Raw genomic sequence first — 17931 nt, 5'->3', positions numbered from 1 at the left:
ACCTCTGCCTCCTGGGTTCAAGCGATTCTCATGCCTCAGCCTCCCAAGTAGCTGGGATTGCAGGTGTGCGCTACCACACCTGGCTAGTTTTTGCATTTTTTTTTTTTTTTTTTTTTGAGACAGAGTCTCACTCTATTGCCCAGGCTGGAGTGCAGTGGCGCGATCTCAGCTCACTGCAAGCTCCTCCTCCCGGGTTCATGCCATTCTCCTGCCTCAGCCTCCCGAGTAGCTGGGACTGCAGGCGCCTGCCACCACGCCCAGCTAATTTTTCATATTTTTAGTAGAGACGGGGTTTCACTGTGTTAGCCAGGATGGTCTCAATCTCCTGACTTTTTGATCTGCCCACCTCGGCCTCCCAAAGTGCTGGGATTACAGGCGTGAGCCACCACACCTGGCCTAATTTTTGTATTTTTAATAGAGATGGCGATTCACCATGTTGGCCAAACTGGTCTTGAACTCTTGACCTCAGGTGATCCACCACCTTGGCCTCCCAAAGTGTTGGAATTACAGGCATGAACCACCGCACCAGGCCCCAAACCTTTTTAATCTTCAGTTTTCTTGCCTGGACAGTGGAGACAATCACAGCATCTCTCTCAAAGGATTAGGAAAGATACTCCAGGTCAACTGTTGAGCACAATACTAATACTACCCTTAGTAAGACTTCAACGAACTTGTCAGCTATGTTATAATCTCAGAGACACAGAAACAAACATGAAACAAAGAAGCGACTCAGGTTGGTGAAGAGACAGGCAATGAATTGTGAGTGAAAGCCATAGAGTCTTGGGGGTCCTATGCCCCACTTAGGTGGGTCCCATTACCCTCCCCCACCCACATGAGAATAGGCCTTCCCTTTGTCAGGCAGAGCTGCTAGCTGCAGAGAGAGGTTGACCACTAGACAAGACTGGGTAAGCTTCCACAGCAGAACCTTTCCATTTTATTGTCTGTAAACTCTTCTTTGGTAAACGAGAAACCCAAAGAGAAAAGGAGCACGCCGAGTAAGGAGCAAGGAAAGGGCGGGTGCCCTCCACACACAGGAGTTCTGAGAGGACAGCTACACCATTAGCAAGGTGGCGGATGGAACCTGGAAATTTGGGGTGGGTGGTGGCATGGGGGACCGGCAGAGGGGAGCGAGAGGGAAGAGTCCACTGTGTTGGACATAGAAGCCTAAATCATACAGCAAGGGAGCTCATGCATCACAGCGAAGAGAGTTAGGGACCCTCCACCCATGCCCCCATCACCTTCCGTGCGTGTGATCCACGGAGGCATAGGCTGCCTGGGCAGGGGTGGGTGCAGAGGGCTCAGGACGGCACCCCCAGCGGCCCGTCCTCCATCTCTCGTTTCCTGCTTTGCAGGTGTGTGCAGGCTGCAGGGGTGGGGGCGGGGCGCTCACGGTCTCTGGGTCTGGGTAGACGCATCAGGGCAGCAGGAGCAGGGTTTGGGGGAGGTGGAGAAGCAGCCCCCGTCCCCACTTTACACGGGGGGCTCGCTGCAGAGCACAATCTCCAGGTCCTTGCGGTAGAGCTTCCCTGCCTCCGCCAAGGACATGATGCTCTTTCTGTACTTGGTGAGCTGTTGAATATTCATTTCCTAGGAGATACAGGGAGAGGGTAAGAGCAGGTTCAGGGGATGGTCCTGACCCAAGGAGCCCACGTCCACATTCACAAACACAAACACCCGCACCTTTCTCTCATCTCATCCCAGGATAAGTGGCTTAGATGAATGCAAAGCACAGATTTTGGAGTCAGACAGGCAGAGGTTAAAGCCTCTCTTTCACTTACTGACTGCATTGCTTTGGGGAAGGTAGTCAACCTTCCTGAGACTCAGCTGCCTCACCTGTAAAATGGGTACACTAAAAGTTCATGCCTCATGGAGGTGTTGCGATGATTATGTGAGGGAATGAATATAAGCCACATCAGCAAGCACTTGAAAAATAAAAGGTAGCTATTGTGACAGTCATGGTCTATGTATAACTTGTACATATTCCTCAACCTCACTGGGCCTCCGTTAACTCAAGGCCAATCTGGCTCCCTGCAGGTGATGAACAGAATGCCAGGAAAGCTCCCTGGTCTTGCCTTCCAGCCTCCTGGACCACTCTTTCCTAAGTCTCATCTATTTAAGCGAGGAATTCTATTTTTTTTTTTTTTTTTTCAGACGGAGTCTTGCTCTGTGGCCCAGATGGGAGTGAAGTGATGTGATCTCGGCTCACTGCAACCTCTGCCTCCCGGGTTCAAGTGATTCTCCTGCCTCAGCCTCCTGAGTAGCTGGGATTACAGGCGTGAGCCACCGCATCTGGCCCCTATTTAAGCAAGGAATTCTGCTTTTTTTTTTTTTTTTTTTGAGATGGATTCTTGCTCTGTGGCCCAGGCTGCAGTGAAGTGACATGATCTTGGCTCACTGCAACCTCTGCCTCCTGGGTTCAAGCTATTCTCATGCCTCAGCCTCCTGAATAGCTGGGATTACAGGCACCTGCCACCATGCCCAGCTAATGTTTGCACTTTTTTTTTTTTTTTTTTTTTTAGTAGAGACGGTTTCACCAAGTTGGCCAGGCTCGTTTTGAACTTCTGACCTCAGGTGATCCGCCCGCCTCCACCTCCCAAAGTGCTGTGATTACAGGTGTGAACCACCTCACCTGGACCCTATTTAAGCAAGGAATTCTAAATCCCAGCTTCTCCAGCAATAAAGCTTGCCAGCCTATTTCTTGTTCACTGGCTTCTTGTGTTCAGGGGCCACTGAGACAGGTGAGCCATGAACATATGCCCATTGTCTCATATAAATGGAGACCCATATTAAATACCAACACCTAATATGCCTGATGTTAAATACATGCTTTACAATGATTGCTTCGGATACAAATAACCAGTGGGTCTGAAATATAGCAAGGTTGTCATCAACACTGGAAAATCACCTAAACAACCTTTTCTTTCTTTCCTTCTCCCCCACTCCATCCCTTTTTTTTTTTTTTTTTTTTTTTTGAGACAAGGTCTTGCTCTTGTCACCCAGGCTGGAATGCAATGGTGTGATCACAGCTCACTGCACCCTTGACCTCCTGGGCTCAAGCGATCCTTTTGCCTCAGCCTCCCAAGTAGCTAGGAGTATAGGTGGGCGCCACTACATCCAGTTCTTCTTACTTTTATTCTTTTGTATTGAAAATGTTAGCAGATACTTAAAATTTTTTTTCCCTTCTAGGCTGATGGGTCATTATCTCCATTCTGCTAATAAGAAAACTGAGGTACAGTCATGCTCATGAATATCTGTAATCCAAGCATGAGCCCTGAAGTCTAATGATTTCACTGGTGCACTATTCTGTCACCTCTTTCTCAGGGCTCCAACGCCAGTCTTTTTTCCCCATTGTGCCGGGACTTCTCTTTTTATGTCATTAATTTCTGGTTTGGTGCCATGAAAACTCAAGGGCACTTTGCAAGCATGTCTAGCTTTGAGAGGCACCTTCCCTAAGTTGTGATGTTTTTGGAAATGTCATATAACACTGGTGTGCACCTGAGATATCTGCCACTTAATCAGAAGCCAAGGAAGGGACCTTATCTACCAATCCCAAACTTGGGACAACTTTTGCAGTGAACTGTGGCAGCAACAGACTTAGCAGCATGGGGGAGGGGCTGCTTACTTCCTATAAGTTTCACTTAAAACTGGGGAAGGCTCTAGCGAGTTGCCATGGCCTCAGAAGTGCTAAGAAATACTGAAGTTCAATCCCATCAGCCTGTCCCCTCGAGGAGCCTCAAACATTAATCTGCTCAGAAACCTTATCACACTCCATGCAGGCACCATCCAAATGGAACGTGTGCATCTTTGTGGGTTTACAAAAAATGGCCCTTCCCTTCCAGCACAGGTGCTGCGATTTAGAGTCATGCAGCTCTCTCTTTCTATTCATTCACTCTCCCAGTCCTCAGGCGCCAAATCTGAAACTTGGTACAGGTGGAAGGCTCTCAGGTAAACAGCTTTGTTAATATTCTTGCTCTCTGACCTTCAGAGTGGCTTCTGAATCCCAATAGCAGAATCTTTACTTTTGTTTCCATACTTGGAGTCAAGCTGTGCAGCACCACAAGCTGTCCTTTGTGTGAACCAAGGAAGAGCTTAGTGAGTTGATGACCAGGAAATTCAGGTCACTCTGAGATTTAATGCATGTTTTCAGGGTTTATCCACCTCAGGTATAAAGCAGAGTCTCATGAAGACAAACTATGCCTCATTCATACAATTACACGTAAAGATATTTTCCACTATGATGCCCAACATTCCTTGGATACATACGGGCACATACATAATTTTCTCCTAGAATTCAGTGCCAAGAAAAAAGTTTGCTGGGTTCAAACACCTGGTGAGTACTTCCTTCTTCCCAGGAAGTATTTGCTTCCTTATCATTTATTTTCCGCCTCTTTCAAGAGTAATTGTAGGTAACATTTAAATAAAAGAGATGAAATAAATGAATGATGATATTTAAGATAAAGAGATCAGAAAGCACTTGGAAAGAGAGATGAATAGAGGCTGCGGATAATTTTTTCCTGAAATTGAGCATTAAATTTAGCTCTTGCTTGTCAGCCAAGTCGGTGAGACAACTCAAGGAATTGTAGCCCTTTCATTGTCTAATTAAAGAAAGCAGCAAAACCAGTTGCTCAGAGAAAGACATTTTCCAGGCGGTGAAGGAAGACAGCTGCAAAGTTTTGGCTCCTGGCTGCCATTCCACCTGACTCCTCCACCCAGTGCACCAAACTGAGCCCATTGGAGGGTCTCCTGGGGCATTCCCTGGAGGCAACATCAGGCAAAATAATGGAGTTCACTTCTTTGCCTTTTCTTTGAGAGGAACAAACTCTTCAGTGGCTCCTTTTAACCCCTCCCCCAGCTCCCAATTCTGCAGTTCATCAATCCAGAATAGCCCTTCACCTCTCATTGGCCTCTGTCCTCCAAAATCTCTCTTTGTGTGGAAAGCGTTTTTTGGTTGGCAGTTTGGCTAACACTTTCACACGTCAACACTGTCATGGCCTCACAGCAGCATCCCCCACAGCAGTCAGCAGATGGGTGCAACCCAAGCCTCCACAGAAGAGAATGGGTAAACAAAATGTGGTGTATTTATATGATGCAGCATTATTCGGCTTTAAAAAGGAAGGGAATTCTGACACATGCCACAACGTGAATAAGCTTGCAAGGACATTATGCAAAGTGAAATAAGCCAGGCACAGAAAGATTATACGATTTTCTTCACATGAGGTACCTAGAGCAGTCAAATTTACAGAGGCAGAAAGTAGAGTGGTTGGCAGGAGATGGGGGACGGGAATGGAGAGTTATTTTTTAATGGGTACAGGTTTTGGTGTTGCAGGATGAGAAGGTGGCCATGCAGGTGCAATATTATGAATGTGTTCAATGCCACTGGACTGTACACTAAAAGTGTGAAGATGGTAAGCTTTCTGTCCTGTGTTTTTTGCCACAATTAAATTTTAAAAAGAAACATCAATGAATCAATCAACCAACCAGAAATGAAGAAACCAAAAGCAAACTCACAAAATGGCTATTGCCTTGCTGTGGCAGATCAGAGGGGAGCAGAGAGCAGGACCCAGCAACCTCTCCCCTCCTCTCCCACAGAAGCTTCTCGCGTGCCCTGGGGATGGTGGCCGGGCCTCAGGCTCGGCTGCTCACCTTTTTGTTTTTCTCGTACAGATCCTTCAAAAGGGCATCCAGCTCATGCTCATCAATGTAGCCGCTTCCATCCTGGGGATGGGAGCAGAGTCAACCCAGAGCTCTAAAGGCTGGGCCCCCGCTGTCCTGACCCATTCCAGGGATGTCTAAGAGTCTAGCCTCTCCATTACTCTGTGCAAAAGGGGGTGTTCAGATCGTGTAATGACAAAATAATGCGTCCCTTCTGCCTTGACCAGTCATGGCAGGAAGGTGGCAGTGGGCGCAAGCTTTGGGTAACCTTTCATTGTGGTGCTTTTCATCTGCATTGAAAATATAAGTGAGGTTCAAGAAGCATTTGGTTAACTCCCTGAGTCCAGGGGCTATTTAAAGTTTACCTCCAACACTTTGGTTATGAAGAAGACCACTGGAGTCATGTGGGCAGGGGACAGCCAAGAGAGGGGTGGGTACGGAGTTCATCCAATTTCCAGCTTCCTAGAGAAAGACCTGGCCCTGGGCAGAATTGTGATCTGGCACCGGGGCAGTTCTGAGTGTCTCTTCCCTTTGGCTCCCGACCACATGGTCACACCCTAGTTCTAAGCATAGTCCTCTTCCCCCAGTGATTCTTGGCTGCACTCTGCAGAAACCAACCCCTTGGGCTCCATAGGCCACCGGTGGAGAATGACATTTGCCTTCTCATGCAGCAGAAGATGCGGCAGGAAGAAACCACACAGCCCAGGCTGCCCCTGGAAAGCTGTCTCTTCCCAGGGATGAAGCTGAGCCCTTCTGGCCAGGCTGATGGGCTTCTGATTTTCCCTGCCATGCCGACTCCCCCTCTTACCTTGTCGTAAAATGTGAAGATCGCGTTAAACTCCTCTGAGGTCAGCTTCATGCCCTGCAAGAACCAGGGTATTAAAGACAGAAGCAGAAGCGCAGTGGTGTGTGTGTGGGTGTCTGTTTGTGTGTGTGTTTATGTGTGTGGTGTGTGTGTCGTGTGTGTGGTATGGTGTGTGTGGTGTTTGTGGTGTGTGTGTGGTATGTGTATATGTGTGATGTGTGGTGTGTGTGTGGTGTCTGGTGTGTGTCTGTGGTGTGTGGTGTGTGTGATGTGTGTGATGTGTGGTGTGTGCATGGTGTATGGTGTATGTGTGGTCTGTGTGTGTGCTGCTGTGTGTGTGTGGTGTGTATGGTATGTGTGGTGTGTGCTGTGGTGTGTATGTGGGGTTTGTGTTGTATGTGTGTGGTGTGTATGGTGTGGTGTGTAGGGTTATATGTGTTGTGTGTATGTGTGGTGTGTGTGGGTGGTATGTGGTGCGGTGTGATGTGTGTGTAGTGTGGTGTGTGTGTGGTTATGCATTGTGTGTATGTGTGGTGTGGTGTGTGTGGTGTGTGTGTGATATGTGTGATGTGTGGTGTGTGTGTGTGTGATGTGTGTGGTGTGGTCTGTGTGTGGTGTTTGGTGTGTGGGCATGTGGTGTGGTATGTGTTTGTGGTATGTATGTTGTGTGTGTCAAATGTGTGTGGTATGTGGTATGTGATGTGTGGTGTGTGGTCTGGTGTGTGTGCAGTGTGTGTGGTGTGTGTGTTGTGTGGTGTGTGTTGTGTGTGTGGTATGTGTGGTGGGTGGTATGTATGATGTGTGGTGTGTGTGTGGGGGTGTATGATGTGTGTGTGATGTGTGTATGATGTGTGTGTGGTGTGGTCTGTGTGTGGTATTTGTGTGTCGTGTGTGGTGTTTGTGTGTTGTGTGTTGTGTGTGTGGTGTGTGGTCTGTGTGTGGTGTGTGGTTTGTGGGTGTGGGGTGTGTGGTGTGGTGTGTGTGTGCTATATGTGATGTGTGTATGTGGTGTGCATTGTGTGTATGTGTGTGTAGGGTGTTTGTGTGTGTTGTGTGGTGTGTTTGTAATGTGTGTGGTGTGTATGTGGTGTGTGGTCTCTGTGTGGTGTGTGCGTGAGGTGTTTGTATATGTGTATGGTGTGTGTGATGTGTATGTTTGTGTGTGTGTTGTGTGGTCTGTGTGTTGTGTGTGTGTGGTACATGGTCTATGTGGTGTGTGTGTGGTCTGTGTGTGTTGTGTGTGTGGTATGTATGTGGTGTGTGGTCTGTGTGTGTTGTGTGTGTGTGGTATGTGGTGTGTGTGGTGTGTGGTCTCTGTGTGGTGTGTGTGTGAGGTGTCTGTGTATGTGTGTGGTGTGTTGTCTGTGTGTGGTGTGTGGTCTGTGTGTTTGTGTGTGGTATATGGTCTGTGTGTGTGGTGTGTGTGTGATGTGTGTGTGTACGGTCTCTGTGTGGTGTGTGATGTGTCTGTGTATTTGTGTGCATGTGTGATGTGTGTGATGTCTGTGTATGTGTGTGGGGTGTGTGTGTGTGATGTGTATGTTGTGTGTGTGGTCTGCGTGTGTTGTGTGTGTGGTGTGTGTGATGTCTCTGTGTATGTGTGTGGGGTGTGTGTGTGTGATGTGTATGTTGTGTGTGTGGTCTGCATGTGTTGTGTGTGTGGTGTGTGTGGTCTGTGTATGGGGTGTGTGTGTGTGATGTGTAGTGTGTGTGGTCTGCGTGTGTTGTGCGTGTGGTGTGTGTGGTCTGTGTGTGTGTTGTGTGTGTGATCTGTGTGTGTTGTGTGTGTGGTGTGTTGTGTGTGTGTGTGGTGTGTGTGGGTGTATGTAGTGTGTAGTGTGTGGTGTGTTGGGGGAAGGAGGGTGCAGGGCCAGGCTCAGAGGGATGAGGGAAGGGGGAAGGAAGGAAAGCAAAGTTTTACCTGAAATTTAAGCAGGAAGTTTTCCTGGACAGGCAAGAGTCTGGGGAGAAAATGTTAGAGCAGAGATGAGCAGACTGCACAGGCAAGGGCAAGCGGGAGAGGGAAAGGCAGAGGCGGCGCCTGCAGTTACAGAAATGATTTCTGAGCACTTCACACATAATAAGGAATCAGTGGGAAGTTCAAAAACGAGGGAGACAGACAAGGTGAGGTGTTGACGGTCACAATTCTATCTCGCTTTGTCTTGAGCTTCTTGATACCTGCACCTGTCACTTTCCCACCAATGGATCTCAGAGACAGATGACAGCACAGGAACGACCTGCGGGAGTCGGTATCAGTGACCCCAGGGGTGAGGTGCTTACCGGGACATCTCTGAGAGGCCCAATTTGCCATCCCCGTTCAAGTCAAACATCCGTAGCTGTTGGGGACAGAAAGAGGTGTCTGGGTTATTTGCTGTGAATTTCTCTGACCTGACATCCCCTTCTACTGGAGAGGATGGGAAGGAGGACAGGTGACATGTGCTCATGCTTCCTCTGAGGTCCGTAGGGGCCAAGGACCAACATGGCCTAAATCAGTCACGGGGGTCCCCTGGGAGGACCACAGGGACTCATTCGCTGCTCATCTCTCCCCTCCTTAGGGACAGGGGCAGCTAGGGCACAGCAGGCCGGCACTAAAGGCCCACTCTCTCCAAGATCATCCTCTCCTGGAGCTGCAGAGGTTGCCATGGAGACAGACACTGACATTGGCCCACGAGTCAGCTCACACCCAGGACCTCAAAGGGTGTGTGAAGCCACAAACTAGCATCCCTTTTTGCCAGCTGCCACTGTGAATCACTTCCCTGGGCCTGAAGAATGAGCAAACAAGAGACCCTGCACACCAGAGCCCCAGTGGCTTGGGGCCCAAGTCCTGCACCCTGGGGGAGAGGGACACTTCTGTCCACTCACTATGGTTTGGGTGTATTCCTGGAGCTTGGCCTCATTGTACGGCCGGTTCGCCTTCTTCAGCAGGTCTGACAGGAATCCCTGCAACACAAAAGGCCTGTTTAGTACTCCTGACTTGTGCATTCAGTCCCTCATTCATTTCCTTACTTGCTCATTCAGACAGTCTCTCAATATGTGTGTGTGTGTGTGTGTGTGTGTGTGTGTGTGTGTGTGTGTGTGTGTGTGTTTCAGGTCTACCAGTTCTATGACTCAGGGCCCTCATAATTCTTAACTCTTGGGGAGTGACTTTAAAGGCTTTACTAACTGGTGGTGCATCCCCGCCCCACAGAATAGGTGCTCGAGATTGGCTCTGCCTCTTTGGGAGCCCAGTATATGGAGCTAAGCAGTGCCTGGGGAATCACTGGGTGATAGCCAGAGGAATTTGGAGGTGGACCTAGGAGCCAGAGGCCAATCTTCTGGAATTGCCTGGAGGACGCCTGTCCCGAGCATGGAGGTGCAGAAGAGCTGGGTTTGGTTGAAATCTACAGCCTGGCAGCTCTATGTAACTGATTTTCCCTGACTTCTCTAAACAAGTCCAACAGTTCAGTGCCAGGTCTGAGTATTCCTAAACAGCCCACAAACCCATGCCCCTCATCCAACATCTCCTCCCTCCCCAGGCACCTTAAGCCCACCGCCACTCTGGCCTCACACCCTCCCCAAGGCCCATCCTACCTTGAGCTCATTGGCTTCGATGTAGCCACTCCTGTCTGTGTCGTACTTCCGCCAAGCCTGCAACAACGGGAATGTCAACCTCTTTGCAAAGACGTATCAAAATCTACCTGCCTCCCTTCCATTCCCCTTTAATGGGCCAGCCAGGGTCTTGATCTTCAAGAATATTGGAATGGGAAGGAGACATGGAGATGATGTAGTCCAGACCCTTCAAGGTCACAGATAAGGAAATGAGAGGAAGTACCTCGACGGTGATCTCATGAGCTCCTGAGCCAGAACCACGCAGCTAAGGTGTTTCCAAATTCCTGACCATAGAAAGTGGGATGTAATCAACGTTTGTTGCTTCAGGCTGCTAAGTTTTAGGGGTAGTTTATTATACAGCAATAAATAACTCATTCAATGGTCCTGTATACAACTGCTCTGACATCCCTGCCTTTTACCACGTCATCTGGTGGAAACGAGGGAAAGCCACAGGAGGGGCAGTGGTGCAGGGGCGGGGACTGCCCACATCTGTGGCAAAGATGCCCGGAGAACCATGTTCCCCTAAATCTTTGGTCTATTTGGCGCCACATATCTCTAAGATTTTTTTCTTTTTTCCTTCCTTCCTTCCTTCCTTCCTTCCTTCCTTCCTCCCTCCCTCCCTCCCTCTTTCTTCCTTTCTTCCTTCTGTCCTTTCCTCCTTTCTTTCTTTTCTTTTCTTTCTTTCTTTCTTTCCTTTTTCTTTCTTTCTCTTTCTTCCTCCCCCTCCCTCTCCTCCCTCCTCTCCTCCTCCTCCTCCTCCTCCTCCTCCTCCTTCTTCTTATTCCTCTTTTTTGTGACAGGATCTCACTCTGTCACCCAGGCTGTGGTGCAATGGCATCCAGAGCTTACTGTAGCCTCTACCTCCCAAGCTCAAGTGATCCTCCCAGCTTAACCCCCCAAGTGCCTGGGACTACAGGTGTGCACCACCACACCCAGCTAATTTTTTATTTTTTTGTAGAGATGGGGTCTCACTATGTTGCCCAGACTGATCTCCAAACTCCTGAGTTCAAGTGATCCTCCTACCTCAGCCCCCCATAGTGTTGGGATTACAGGCATGAGCCACCATGCCTGGCTCTCCCAGATTTTCTTTCAAGTTTTGTTCCCCTGACGTTTCTTCCCTTTTCCCCCCAGCTCCAAACTGCACACCTGAAGACCAGCAACACTTGATTTTCTGAGAGCCAGCAACCACTAATCCTTTTCCTACAGCTTATTCCCTGCCTCCCCCACTTCTCCACCGCATGTGCCCCTTTATTGTCAGGAGTGTTAGAGTTTATGGACATTTAGAGTTTAGTTATATTTTACAGAAAATGTCTCTTTTTAAACACAAGCAAACAAGGTTATGTAATTTTCATGGTGACAGGGCTCAGAAATTTTGGTCCTGATTTTTTTTTTTTTTAGTCACAAGACAGGAGCAAATCCCAAGAAAAGGGTAGATTTGTACTATATGCAACTCAGGTCTATGGTATTTGATTACAAGAGTGTCTTTTCTCTGCAGAAAAATGCCTTAGACTCTTTGAAATACTCCTTCCCGTGGCCAGAAAGTCTGCCCTTGAAAAGGCACTGAAAGATATGTGAGGATTTCCAAATATGACTTCACCAACAACTCGCAGGCACTTAGTGCATTACAGTTTAGTTCGTCTAAGTTGAGTCTTTACTGAGAAGAGGAAGACAGCCCCTCCAAGTTGCCTAAAAGGGCAATAACCTGAAGGAACCCCAGTCCCTGCACAGAGCAAAGCACCAGCGGCTGCTTTCCCAAGCCATCTTACCAGCGGGTCCACTCCCGACCATGCACCCCCACAGGACGCCAGCTCTGGGCTCCCCCACGTGCCTCCTATCCCCATCCAGCACTTGTGCTCATCATCATCAGTGCATCCTTTCTCTTCTCATTCAAGGAAAAGAGTTCAAGAGACCTGGGCTTTGTGAAATCTCAAAGAAATCCTGAGGCATCACTAAAATTAGAAGTTGTGCTGAGTGCTGGGATGGGAACTACCTGAGAGCACAAGCCTTTCAGGGCTACTGAGAGACCATTTCAGGCTTCTGGCTGGTAAAAATGGAACAAATGGAACAGACCCCAGGAGGGGACAGTGGGACGGTACTGTGGGAGGGTGGGGGCCCCGAAACCTTGGCGGGCATGTCTCCTCTGCAGTTATGCTGGGGCTTAGAAGGACAAATGCATGTAAGAATATGAAATCCTGAGGCTGGGCATGGTGGCTCATGCCTGTAATCCCGGCACTTTGGGAGGCTGAGGTGGGCAGACCACCTGAGGTCAGGAGTTTGAGACCAGCCTGACCAGCATGGAGAAACCCTGTCTCTACTAAAAATACAAAATTAGCCGGGCATGGTGGTGCATGCCTATAATCCCAGCTCCTTGGAAGGCTGAGGCAGGAGAATTGCTTGAACCTGGGAGGTGGAGGTCACGATGAGCCAAGATCGTGCCATTGCACTCCAGCCTGGGCAACAAGAGTGAAACTCTATCTCAAAAAAAAAAAAAAAAAAAAGAAAAAAAGAAAGACAAGAAGACAAGAAAGAAAGAAAGAAAAAGAAAGAAAGAAAAGAAAAGAAAAGAAAGAAATTCTGGCCGGACGTGGTGGCTAACACTTGTAATCCCAGCACTTTGGGAGGCCGAGGCGGGCGGATCACGAGGTCAGGAGATCGAGATCACGGTGAAAGCCCGTCTCTACTAAAAATACAAAAAAATTAGCCGGGCGTGGTGGCGAGTGCCTGTAGTCCCAGCTACTCGGAGAGGCTGAGGCAGGAGAATGGCGTGAACCTGGGAGGCGGAGCTTGCAGTGAGCCTAGATCGCGCCACTGCACTCCAGCCTGGGCAACAGAGCGAGACTCTGTCTCAAAAAAAAAAAGAAATCCTGTCAGCTGCACAGAGAGAAGCCACTAATGATTTTGAGAAAGAGAAAGAGAAAAGGGTCCGGGGAGATGCTTTTAGCTCCTCTGTAAGCATCCCTGTCCCCCTACAAGCTGCTACCATCCCTGTTTCCAGACCAGAGGTGGAATAGAGGCCAATTTTTGGCTGTCTCTCTATCAGCAAAGGAGTCAGGCATAATGCTCCCTTTTCTATAGTTGGAAAACTTGATACAAAAGCAACACCCTGACAAGTTATAAGGATATGCAGAACTTTTTTTCTCCCAGGCAGGCTAGAGAAGGACTAAGAACAGAAGCCAGAATGTCAATTATCAGCTTGTGGAATCTTGCCATCTTGAAAAAACTGGAGAAAAATCTTTTAAAGCACCATAAAATTAAATCCATCTCTGATGCTCAGGCAAGCTGTCACTTAAAAAATGACTCTTCCACCGTGAGAACTGGTTCTTTCTCACTGACTGTCTGCCCAGGAGGGGAGCTTGCTGCCACGCAGGCTTCCGGGCCAGCTCTCCAGTTGTTACAGGCAGTAGATCACGGAGAGGGGATTACCGGTGGCTGGAAATGGATTTAACCCCGATGAACGGCAAAGAGAGTCACGTTGAAGGCCAGGCATTATTTATCAGAGCAGGCAGATTGTGAGGTGGGTATGGGTTGAATTTCACTCTGAGGGATGCATATGCTGAATGGTTAGAGTGCAGAGTCCCAGAAAGAGAGCAAGAAATAATTGGTATTTTGCTGGACATCAGGATTAGTAATATATTTGGTTGAACCACACAGAATTTCCACTTTTTGTAAGTAAAAAATCGTTAAATATCAGCAATTTCATATGGTTCAATTTATCAGGTGAATATTAAGAGACATGAATTTGAACATCATATTTTACATGAAGATCTCAAGGAAATTATATTGCCAAGAGGGGAATGCTAATTTTATATATTTATATATTTATTTATTTATTTATGAGACAGAGTCTTTGTCACCTAGGCTGGAGTGCAGTGGCACGATCTTGGCTCACTGTAACCTCTGCCTGCCTGGTTCAATCGATTCTCCTGCCTCAGCCTCCTGAGTAGCTGAGATTACAGGCATGCACCACCATGCCCAGCTAATTTTTGCATTTGTAGTAAAGATGGGGTTTTTCATGTTGCCCAGGCTGGCCTCAAACTCCTGACCTCAACTGATCCACCTGCCTTGGCCTCCCAAAGTGCTGGGATTACAGGAGTGGGGCACAGTGCCCAGCCAGGAATGCTCATTTTAAAAGGGAAAACCAAAACCTTATCATAGACAAAGATGAAACATGGAAGATACCAAAAACTGGAATCCTCACTGGACTTTTCTAGCTATAGAATTGTACATAAGTCCATCCTTCCCTAGCCTGCTTCTTGGAACTCTGACTTCGAGAGACACAACATTATTATTGAGTGGCATGAGATCCTGGAGCCAAACTGGGCGGCACAGTTTTCTTTATTGCTTGATTTCTCAGAGCCTGTAATATGCAAATGACCACAACAGATCCCCAAATGAGAGATGCACGTACACAGTATTTCCCAAGCGTACTTGACCCAAGCTTACTTCTCATCTTATTCCCTACATTTTAATGTGCATACGCATCATCTGGGGATCTTGTTAAAATGGAGCTTCAGATTCACTGGATCAGGGAGTCTGTCTACATTTTTTTTTGTTTTTGTTTTTTCTTTGAGATAGGGTCTTGCTCTGTGGCCCAGCCTGGAGGGCAGTGGTGTGATCTTCAGCCTTGAACTCCTGATCTTCCTGCCTTAGTCTTCCTGAGAAGCTGGGACTACAGGTGTGCACCACCACATCCCACTAAGTTTTTTATCTTTTTTTTTTTTTTTTTTTTAATTCCTGTTCACTATGGTAGCTTTTTATTTTTGTAGAGACAAGATCTCACTATGTTGCCCAGGCTGGTCTTGAAACCCTGGCCTCAAAAGATCCTCCCGCCTTAGCCTCCTTGAGTAGGGATTACAGGCCTTTCTCCCTTTCTTTCTTTCTTTTTTTGAAACGGAGTCTCTCTCTGTCACCCAAGCTGAGAGTGCAGTGGTGCTATCTCGGATCACTGCAACCTCCGCCTCCCGGGTTCAAGTGATTCTCCTGCCTCAGCTTCCCGAATAGCTGGGATTACAGGTGCCCGCCACCACGCCAGGCTAACTTTTTTGTATTGTGGTAGAGATGGGGTTTTGCCATGTTGGCCAGGCTGGTCTCAAACTCCTGACCTCACGTGATCTGCCTGCCTCGGCCTCCCAAAGTGCTGGGATTACAGGCGCGAGCCACCACTCCTGGCCCCTTTCTCCTTTTCCAACAGGCACCCAGGTGATACTGATGCTGCCGGTCCACGATCACACTTTGAGTAGCAGAGCTCTAAGGGGTTTAGCATCTCCCAGGGACCATTACCAGGCAGGAAGGTGGGCCTGGCTCTGAACACAGGAGGAAGGCAGGTCCCATTGCTTAATAAGAAGGTGGTGCCTTGGCCTTACCTCCATAAACTCGGCGCTGGAGCCCACGTGCTGCCTGAAGCACAGAAGGAAGTTCTCTTCGGTTGGCAGGATCTGCGCCAGCTGTGAAGATACAGAGAGCGACACTAACGTTAAGGAGGGACTTGCCAGGGAGCAGAGCAGACTTTCCCCTAAGAAGGATGGAAAGGGCCAGTGGCAGGGCAGTGTGGGAATTGCATTTTGCTTCCTTCCTTGAGAACGGGTGCCGGCAGTCTTTCAAAGGGAAAGAAAGATGTTCGGAGAAGTGCTTTTGAGTCGTCCCACCCTTAGGGGATGAGCAATTGGAGGGGGAAAAAGTGGTGCTACTTTAAAATGCAAGTACCCAGACTCAAAAGAATACTTAATAGATGATTCCATGTATGTAAAATTCTGAAAAATGCAAACTAATCTAAGTAGATGGGTGGTTGCCTGGGGTAAGAGGGGCTGCACCAGGCTAGAGGAACCTTTTAGGGGGGTAATAGAAAGGCTATATCTTTGTTGGGGTGGCGATTTCATGGCCTAAAATCTAAACTCAAGGAATTTTACACTTCAAGTAGATGCAGTTATTGTATGTAAATTGATACTGCAACAATTCGATTTTTGAAAAATGCAGGTACCGTCTTACAGTAAGCACTGCTGGCTGCCTACCCATCCGTCCTTGCCCCCTTTTTTGCTCCTGGAACGCTTGTGTCACAGGCCAATCCTGATGAGTCTACATTGGTGAAGTGTGAGCCTCCCATTCTCCTTGCCAGTGATTGGCTTACAGATAGGTGTGTGACCCAGTTTTGACCAATGAAATGTCCAGGAAGGGCTGCCGTGGGTACTTCTGGGAACATTTCCTTGCACTTAAGAGGGGCCCTTTCTGCACCTGGACAGTGGTTGTATATGGTATGTGGATGTATGTAGTTGGATGTGGTTGTATGTGGGGGCATGTGGTTGTATGTGGATGCATGTGGATGTTTGTGGGTGTATGTGGGTGCAGGTGGTTGTATGTGGATGGATGTGGTTGTATGTGGCTGCATGTGGTTGTATGTGAATGTATGTGGGTGTGTGTGGCTGTATGTGGGTATATGTGATTGGATGTGGATGTATGTGGGTGTATGTGATTGCATGTGGATGTATGTGGGTGCATGTGGATGTATGTGGTTGAATGTGGATGCATGTGGTTGTATGTGGGTGTATGTGGATGCATGTGGGTGTATGTGGATGTGATGCCTGACGCTGTGGCAGCCATCTTGCTAGCAGCCTGAGGATGAAGGTATTTTGAGGGCAGAGAACAGAACCAAGAGAACTGCAGGGAGGCAGAGCAGGAGCCCTGGCTTCCACCTGGAACCAACCCTACCCCTGGCCTTTCTGTTAGAAGCCTCTCATGGTAAGCTATGGCCCTCAGGCCAAGTATGGCCCAGGAGTTGTTTGTAAACTTTTATAAGACGTGGCCACACCCACTCATTGACATACCACCCGTGGCTGCTTTTGTGCTACAGTGGCAGAGCTGAAGAGCTGTGGCAGAGACCGGATGGCCCACAAACCCTAACACACTTACCTTAATCTGTATTTTTAGAGAAAAAGTCTGCTTGGTTTAAGCCCCCTTGAATCAGCATGGGCATCTAAAGTGGCCACTCTTGGTGCCTCTCCCTGCTCCTCTATATCTAGGCTGGTGGCCACCCCTCAGCTGCTATGAAGTCAGACTGCTAACAGCTCAGCCCTGCCCCTGCACGAGAACTGCCCTCAGCCAGACCAGAGCTGCCCCGCTGGGGAAGTTCCACAGGTCCCCTCCTAGCCCAAAGAGGGGCAGCCTGCATCCAATGACTGATTGACACAGGGGTACAACAGACCAGCCCCCTTGCCTCAAGGTGGGACCCACTCTGTGGCACAGTCCACACTCCAGAGTCCCTATAAGCCCAGCCAAGGCGAGGCTCCAGTTGAGACCGCATCCTCGCACAGCACTATCCCCTGCCTTTTCCTGCTGCCCTTCTCTGGAGAGTTCTGCCTCAGTAAGCCACTTCCACTCAAATCTCTGTCTCAGGCACCCCATCTAAGGCAGTATCCCAACAATATACCCTGGGTGGAGCTGTGCCCTAATGCCAGTGCCACCATCATCATTCTTATTTATTTATTTATTTATATGTTTTGTAAAGATGGGGTCTTGTTATATTTCCCAGGCTGGTCTCAAACTCCTGACCTCAAGGGTCCTCTGCCTCAGCCTCCCAAAGTGCTGAGATTACAGACATGGGCCATGGAGTCCAGCCAGCACTCTTGAGCCCTTGACTGTGGTCACTGATTACCTGAGGTGTTTGACATGCACCTGTATATGACTATGTGTGAGTGTGTGTATGCATATATACGTGTGCATATATGAATGTATATATGGATATATGGATATGTGTAAATTATGTTATGTGCAAATTATATGTTTATATATGTAAATTACTGAGGTGAATTATAAATGTATATATTATATGTGTGTAAATTATGTATATAACTTTTAAAAATTATGCCTTTGGATGCCTTTAGGTGGGGCATGGA

At 48.2% G+C, this 17931-nt stretch overlaps 1 protein-coding gene across 2 annotated transcripts in view; it reads right to left on the bottom strand.

Moving 5' to 3' along the window:
* Positions 1–906: 906 nt before the first annotated feature.
* Positions 907–17931, bottom strand: part of CALB2 (calbindin 2) — a 33153-nt gene continuing 16128 nt past the window's right edge. The window contains exons 4-11 of one of the 2 annotated variants that reach the window (XM_055232633.2): positions 15409–15489; positions 10028–10084; positions 9320–9397; positions 8738–8793; positions 8379–8418; positions 6461–6514; positions 5644–5715; positions 907–1587 (exon numbers count right to left, since the gene is read on the bottom strand). In XM_055232633.2, coding sequence (XP_055088608.1) covers positions 1471–1587; positions 5644–5715; positions 6461–6514; positions 8379–8418; positions 8738–8793; positions 9320–9397; positions 10028–10084; positions 15409–15489 — 555 coding nt within the window. In that variant the 3' untranslated portion in view covers positions 907–1470. Of the gene's footprint in view, positions 1588–5643; positions 5716–6460; positions 6515–8378; positions 8419–8737; positions 8794–9319; positions 9398–10027; positions 10085–15408; positions 15490–17931 lie in introns of those variants that run through there. The other variant, XM_063611710.1, reaches the window with a different exon arrangement.

The sequence above is a fragment of the Symphalangus syndactylus genome, chromosome 11, assembly GCF_028878055.3.
Source record: "Symphalangus syndactylus isolate Jambi chromosome 11, NHGRI_mSymSyn1-v2.1_pri, whole genome shotgun sequence".
Taxonomy (NCBI): Eukaryota; Metazoa; Chordata; class Mammalia; order Primates; family Hylobatidae; genus Symphalangus; species Symphalangus syndactylus.
Note: the sequence above shows the minus strand (reverse complement) of the source record. Positions and strands in the feature narration are given on the sequence as shown.